General features: G+C 69.9%; 1 protein-coding gene across 1 annotated transcript in view; it reads left to right on the forward strand.

The window, feature by feature from the left end:
* Positions 1–692: 692 nt before the first annotated feature.
* Positions 693–7,622, forward strand: part of AURANDRAFT_70889 (hypothetical protein) — a gene marked incomplete at both ends in the record, with an annotated part of 61,863 nt that continues 54,933 nt past the window's right edge. The window contains 8 exons of the mRNA XM_009035491.1: positions 693–1,185; positions 1,240–1,510; positions 1,626–1,803; positions 2,257–3,543; positions 3,634–4,668; positions 5,649–6,036; positions 6,214–6,932; positions 7,093–7,591. Coding sequence (XP_009033739.1) covers positions 1,024–1,185; positions 1,240–1,510; positions 1,626–1,803; positions 2,257–3,543; positions 3,634–4,668; positions 5,649–6,036; positions 6,214–6,932; positions 7,093–7,591 — 4,539 coding nt within the window. The remainder of the gene's footprint in view (positions 1,186–1,239; positions 1,511–1,625; positions 1,804–2,256; positions 3,544–3,633; positions 4,669–5,648; positions 6,037–6,213; positions 6,933–7,092; positions 7,592–7,622) is intronic.

Consider the following 7,622-nt stretch of genomic DNA (forward strand, 5'->3'; position numbering starts at 1 on the left):
CGACGACCGCGTGTCGTCCGACGTCAAGGGCCTGTTGGGCTCCGCGGAGCCGCGGGGCTGGAGCGAGCACACGCTCGACATGGCGTCGCCGCGCAAGTCCATGACGGCCGCGGCGGAGGCGCTCGCGAAGACGCCGCTCGCGGACAAGCGGGGCATCCACCAGGGCAGGACAAGAGAGCGAAATTCCCAACTTCAAAGGCTCATATCTCGGCCGTTTTCCACTCATTTCTGCTGATTTTTGGACGAGCGATCATCTCTCGGAACGATCTCGAAGCGTGGATGCTTTTTTCGGAACGCGCGCGCGCGGAACACTCATGTTGAAGCGACGTTGAATCTCCCTTGTCCTGCCCAGGCATCCACCGCGCGTGGACGCTCCGCAACGCGACGTGGAACGAGGTCGCGCACCGCGTCCGGTCCGCAAAGCAGCTCGTCGTGCGCGCGACGACGGCGACGCTCGCGGCCGCGGGCTCGGAGACGCACGTGGAGAAGCGCTCGAACCGGCGGAGCCGCCTCGCGGAGGTGCGGACGATCGCGCCGATCATCTGCGAGGCCGTGCTGCTGCGGCGCGAGGAGCTCGCGCACCGCATCCGGTGCCTCCAGGGGCGGAGCGACCGGGAGTCGCGCCGCGCCGTGCGGCTCCTCGAGCTCCTCGAGGTCGATTTGTTGCGGCGCTGGCAGTGGACGCCGAACCCGGACGTCTTCCTGAGGAACGTCGAGGAGATCACGCGGAAGCAGATCAAGGTCGCGGAGCTCTGGCACGACGAGATCAGCGAGATCACGGGCCCGACGAAGCGCGTCGTCCTCGAGCGGCGCGTCGCGCGCCTCGCGGAGTTCGAGCGCGCGTCGCACCACGGGCCCGTCGCGTCCTACATCTACGACACGTCCGTCGAGCGCCACTGCGTCGCGAACGAGGACGGCAGCGACGACGAGGCGCCGGGCTGGAAGCCCTACCTCGGGGCCATCCTCGGGCTCTTGGTGCTGTGCGGCATCCAGGTCTTCTACCTGCTGCAGCAGGCGACGATCATGGGCAACGGCAAGACGAAGATCTGGATCAAGCAGGTCGCCATCGGGGCGGTGCTGTTCTACGGCATCATCCTGCCCCTGGAGATTGTGTTCTTCTTTATATTCATCCCGTCGCTCCTCGCGGAGCACGTCAAGCGCTTCGGCGACATCTCCAAGGTCAAGGGCTACCCGTACCGCACGCGGCTCCCGGCGTCGCCCGTCTTCTACCTCTGCCAGCGCCACCCGGAGCTCCAGAGCTCGCGCATCGCCCAGCACGCGCTGGGCTCGCTCGCCGCCGACGCGAGCGACGAGGACATCGTCAAGGAGCTCGGCGACATCTACCACGACACGGTCTGGGCGCCGTCGCCGCGCACGCGGCTCCTGCTCTTCGGCTTCGGCATATTCATGCTGGTGCCCGACATCTTCCAGGAGCTCATCTTCGAGGAGATCTTCACGCTGTGCCCGCTCGCGACGGGCGTCATGTTCAACTACGATTTCATACCGGGCGGTCTCGACCAGCGTCGAGTGGCGCGAGTGTATTTTCGCGCGTTTCGCGCCTCGAAACTCGAAGAGCGTTTCGCGCCTCGAAACTCGAAGAAATTCGACCCCGTCGTTCTTCGTAGGCCTCAACTCCGAGAACCGCCGCGGCGGCTCTCTGGACGAAGTGTTTCTCATGATTACCATCGTCATCTTTTTGCTCGTCTGCTTCTACATCGGCAAAGCGTTCTTCTTCGGCCTCGACTCGGCCTACGCGATCGCCAAACTCGAGATCAAGCGCCTCCGGCACACGCTCTTCACGCTGTAGGCGACCTTTGCGTTCTAAGCGATCTCTACGTAGGGCTACGCTCGCGAGAGGGGGTCTTTACGTTGGACTAAGCGACCTTCACGTAGAGCTACGCTCACATAAAGCTTCTCTTGACTTCAACGTTGAAGTCGAAGTCAATGTTGACGTTCAGCGGCCGGCTATGCGAGTGGTGGGCGTGAGGTGAGAACGCAGCACGGACCAAAACAGTGTAGCCCAGAGGCCTGCTGTCGTGTGCGCAGGTGTTCCGAGCACAAGATGAAAAGCCTGCTTATCGTCGCAGCGATCACTGCTTCGGCGCTCATGCCCGCACCTGGCTCACGGCGCCGCTCTCGCTCGGCACCCAGCTGGCGCAGGCGGCCTGGCTCACCACGGTCGACGTCCAACCGATGCGCGGCGCTCGCGAGCACGCCGGACGACGACGACGATGACGGGTACGCCGCGTCGCAAAGACAGCTGGACGCGGTCGCCGTGAAGAACTACCAGTTCGAGTGGGTCCTGAGCAAGGAGGAGGCGGGCGAGCTAGAGCTGCGGCCCTTCTACCAGCGTGGCTTCAAGTGGACGCAGAAGCAGTCGTCCCTGTGGATCGAGAGCATCCTGCGGGGCTACCCCTGCCTCCCGGAGATCGTGCTGCTCGACACGGAAGACGGCTACGCGGTCTTCGACGGCCAGCAGCGGCTCTCGAGCGCCAAGCTCTTCATCAAGGGCGAGCGGGCGCCGGAATGGAAGAAGACGGTCGCACAGAGGAAGGCCGGCACGCACGAGACGTTCGCGCTCGAGAACCTGCCCATCCTCAAGGACCTCGAGGGCAAGACGTTCAAGGACCTCGACAGGAAGCAGCAGAAGCAGATCAAGGAGCGCTACGACCTCCGCTGCGCCGTCATCCCGGAGTCGTGGTCCATGCACGATTACCTGGACTTCTTCAAGCGCATCCAGGGCGGCGGCACGCCGATGACGGACCAGGAGCTGCGGCGAGCCATCTCGCGCGGCCCCTTCACCACGCTGCTCGACGGCCTTGCCGACGGCGGGGGCGAGACCAGCCGGCGCCTTGCGCTGGCGCTCGGCGAGGCCGCGCTCCAGAGGGACGAGAAGCAGGAGCTCCTGCTCCGCTACTTTGCGCTCCAGTGCAACGGGCCGAAGAACTTTGGCAAACCCAGCATGAAGCAGCACGCGCTCGAACTCATGAAGCGCCTCAACAAAGGCGAGGACGACGAGCGCCTCGGCGATTGGAAGCGAGGCCTCGACGCCGCGCTCGAGGTGTCCCTTCTCGTCTTCCCCGACCCCAAGGAGCGCTTCCGGCGCGCGGCCTTTGGCGGCGGCGCGGACTCGCGCTTCGGCGCGAGCGTCCACAAGGCGATCTGGGACGCCGCCCTCTACTGCCTGAGCAAACCGGAGCACAAGGCGGCGCTGGTCGAGAGGGCCTCGGAGGTCCGAGCGGCCTTCGTCGACCTGATGCAGGGGCACCCGGCTTTCGAGAAGGTGCAGATCAGGGGCACCGAGGCGCGCGTCGCTGCCTTCGAGGACGCCATCCAGAAGCTCCTCGCGGGCCACCGCGGAGGGCCCGTTCCGCGGGACATGCGCTCGAGGATGATTGCCGCGGCGCGCCGAGAGAAGGCCGCGTGCGCGCTCTGCGGGGAGGCCCTCGGCCCGTCGGACGACCTCCTGCATATCGACCACATCGTGCCTCTCGCCCGCGGTGGCCGCACGGAGCCGTCGAACCTGCAGGTCGTCCACAGGGTGTGCAACCAGAAGAAGGGCGCGGGATAAGGACAACAAAAGGGCGACCTTGCATTCATCGTCGGCCGGAGTTAAGGATACATCCGCCTTAGCGCCGCGCTTTGCGAGAGCATGCCGACGACCGTCGGCTTCGGGGCCCACGGGAGCTATGCGGGCTTGCAGAAGATCGCCGTCTGGACGGACGAGGGCCCCGAGCGCGCGAAGCGCGAGAAGGCCCTGGGCTGGTTCAATCGGACGCTGGAGACGTCCAAGGCCGAGAAGGCGCGGTTCGCCAAGATGGTGGACCGGCTCATGCACCGGTCGCGCACGGCGAACACGGCGGCGGAGGCGCAGCGGTGCCTCGACGAGCTCGAGGTCGCGCTCTACTCGCTGCCCGACGGGAGCCGCGACGCCGACGGCGAGCTCTACCACGCGACGCAGGTCGCGTACTCGGCCGAGGAGGCGCGCGAGGAGCGGCGGCGCCTGCGCCTCGAGATCGACCACCTGCGCGAGTTCCTCACGCCGGGCTTCGAGGTGAAGTTCAAGACCGCGTCCTGCTACGAGGCGCCGCAGCGCGTCCTCTACTCGCGCGACGTCGCCGCGCGGCAGCGGCGCGAGGACCGCGCGTCGCGCGAGGAGACGCTGCGCTGGAAGAAGGAGGAGGAGCGCACGGCGGACCGCATGGACGACGCCCTGCAGCGCGACGCCGTCGGCGCCGTGGGCGAGCACCGCTCCGTCGTCGCCGACGGCCGGCGGGCGCGGTCGGCGTTCGTCGCGGCGGCGAACCTCGCGGCGCGGCGCGTCGACGCCGTCGCCGCGCGCGGCGAGGACTGGGTCTACGACACCTGCGCGCCCGTGCGCGCCCACTCCTGCAAGGCCAACGTCGAGTCCTTCGATTGGATCAAGGACCGGCGGCCGGACGACGCGGGCTACGCGCTCCAGGCGCGGGGCCACCGGTCGAACGCGCCCCAGCTGCGGCGCCTGGGGCCCCGGCGGCGCGGGCCCGTGCCGCCGCGCCGCGAGGCGCCGACGCACCTCGGCCTCGGCGACGCGCTCCGCGACGACGACCGCTTCGCGGCGCCCGCGCCCAAGCCCGCGGCCCAGGACTGCACGGTGGTGACGCGCTTCCGCCGCAAGCCCGCGACCTGGTTCTACGACTAAACGGAGAATTTTAAAAGAGCGAGTCCGCTCTCAGGCCTTCTCCTCGGCCACGCCGACGTCCGCGGGCTCCAGGAGCCCCGTCGCCTCGGGCGCCTCGGCGTCCGGCGCGGGCGCGGCCGCGGGCTTCGCCGCGTAGCCGCGCTGGAAGCTCGCGGCCTTGTCGTCGCCGGGGCTCGGCGCGGCGCCGCCGTAGTCTTTCTTGTGCGGGCTCGGCGTCTCCTTCCGGAACGCGACATTGACCGCCGGCCGAGGAGTTTTTTTGGTTGACCGAAAGCACGACCGCAGGAAGACGCCGACGAAGATGATGAACAGCACGACGGAGATCATCGTGATCGAGATGTAGGCGAAGGCGATGCGCAGCGACGCCATGGCGCCTCGAGGCCGCGGCGGGCGCGCCGCGCGGCTCCGGGCGCGGGCGCGGGCGCGGGTCCGGGCGCGACCGCGGCCGCGGGTCCGCGGGGAGCGAGGACGCGACCGCGGCGGAGCCCAAGCGGACGGGTGCTCCCCGAGCGAGCGGCGGCGCGCGGTACGGCGGCCGCGGCGGGGCGGGGCGCGATGCTGCTGGCACCACCTTGCGTGCGCCTCCAATCTCAAGGCGAGATTTGTCTGCACCGTCCCTGCTCGCGACCTTTCGTTGCCCCCCTCTCACTTGGCGGGCTGCTTGGCTCTGCGAGCTGGAACAGGGCTGCGGCGAGGTCACCGCCGCCGGCCGACCGCCCGGCACCCGCGCGCCCGCGCCCGCCGCCGCCAGTGGTCCGGCGGCGGCGGTGTCGCGCGCGGGGCGCCGGCCATGTTCCGCAGTTTCCGGAACCGCTTCCGCGCCAACTCGTCGACGAGCGAGGAGGAGGCGCAGCCCGTCCACGAGGACGCCGTCGTCGAGGTCGAGGAGGACGAGCGCGGGTCCGACGCAGCGTCGAGCGCCGGGCGCTTTTTTTTCGCGTGGATGCCCGAACACGCATCCGACTAGGTCCGACGAGATCGACGACGACGACTCGTCCGAGGGGTCGCAGGACGGCGACAACCGCGTCCACGTGGAGTACTACACGCACGAGGACCGCGTCTGGCGGCCCGCGGTGCTGGTCATCCACGCGGGCGCGCACGGCGTCCGCGTGTACCTGCGCACGGAGGGCGGCGAGGTCCGCATCGCGCTCGGCGACGACTGGTCGCGAGAGGTCGTCGACGCGCGCGCGGGCGACGGCGCGCGCGCGGCCTTCGTCGTGCGGGCCGGCGACGAGACGACGGTCGTGCGCGCGCGCGACGGCAACGCGACGCTCCGCGTCTTCGCGCGGCTCAACGCCGTGCGCATCGACGCGATCCGCGCGAAGCACGCCGTCGCGCTCGAGGGCAGGAAAAGGGTGATTCAAGTTCGCTTCAACATGAGTGTTCCGCGCGCGCGCGTTCCGGAAAAAGCATCCACGCGTCGAGAGCGCTCCGAGGGATGATCGCTCGTCCCAAAATCAGCCGAAACGAGTGGAAAATGACCGAGATAGGAGCCTCCAAAGTTGGGAATTTCGCACCCTTTTCCTGCCCAGGTCGCGCTCGAGGACGTCGAGCGGTCCGTCGAGGAGGCCCAGGACTACTCGCTCCAGGCGGCGGCGCGCACGGGCGACAGGGCGCGCGTCGCGTGGATGCGCCACGTCTTCGTCTCCGGCGCGTCGCGCTACAACCGCGACTGCTACGGCCGCGCGCTGCTCCGCTGGGCGCTCGCCGCGGGCGTGACCGTGACGTCGACGAACACGAACCTGCCCGAGCTCAACCCGGCGTCGCACCGGGAGAAGCGGCGCGCGGCGGCCGTGAAGCGCTTCGCGAGCGTCGTCGACGGCTGGACCCTCAAGATCATCCAGCGCCTCTTCGGCCGCTGGCGCACGCGCGCGGAGGTGTCGACGTCCGCCGCGCGGCGCGACGCGGACCACGTCCAGTCGCTCCGCGAGGCCGTCGACTACACGCACCGGGTCATGGCCAAGCAGGCGTCCGCGGCCATCGTCCGCCGCGCGCTGCAGCGCTACGGCGGCAAGGCGAAGATGGCCCGCGCGTGGACGCGGTGGAACCGGCGCCTCGGCGAGAAGTCGCTCGACGAGGGCGCCGCGGCCCACGCGCGGCGCCTCGCGGAGCTGGAGGCCGAGCTCAAGGCGTCGCACGCCGAGGAGCTCGCCGCGCGCGACGCGGCCCACGACCGGGACTTGCAGGACACGCTCCGCGGCTTCGAGGACACGCGGCGACCGGGGCAGGACAAGAGTGCGACATTCCCAACGTCAAAAGCTCCGAGCTCGGCCGTACTCCACTCGTTTCGGCTGATTTTTTGACGAGCGATCATCTGTCGGAACGGTCTCGAAGCGTGGATGCGTGTTTTGAAAGCGCACGCGCGGAACGCTCACGTTGAAGCGACGTCAAATCACCCTTTGACTACCCAGGCGGCTGCGGCTCGCGGAGCAGCACGCGTCCGAGCTCGACGAGTGGCGCGCGGCCGCGCGGCGCGCGACGGCGCACGAGGGCGAGCTCGAGGACGAGCTCGCGCGGCGCCAGGCGGACGCGGACGCGCGCGTCGCGGATTTGGAGCGGCGCCTCGCGGCGGACCGCGACCGGGACGTCGCGCGCGCCGAGGCCGAGGCCGAGGCGCGCCGCGAGGCCGCGCTCGCCGCCGCGGCGCGGGACCACGCGGCCGAGCTGGCCGCCGCGCGCGACCGCGACGGCGAGCGCCACCGCGAGGCTTTGGACGCCGCCGTCGAGGACGCCGCGAGGCGCTCCGCGGCGGACATGGAGGCCGCCGTGCGGTCGCGCGACGCGGCGCTCCGCGAGGAGACGGGCGCGGTCGTCGCGCGCGTCGAGGCGGCGCACGCGGCGGCGCTCGAGGCGCGGGACGCGTCGCACGGCGACGCGAAGCGCGCGCTCGCCGACGGCCACGCGGCGGCCGTCGCGGCCATGGCCGCGGGCCACGACGGCG

This window comes from Aureococcus anophagefferens, assembly GCF_000186865.1.
Source record: "Aureococcus anophagefferens unplaced genomic scaffold AURANscaffold_3, whole genome shotgun sequence".
Taxonomy (NCBI): Eukaryota; class Pelagophyceae; order Pelagomonadales; family Pelagomonadaceae; genus Aureococcus; species Aureococcus anophagefferens.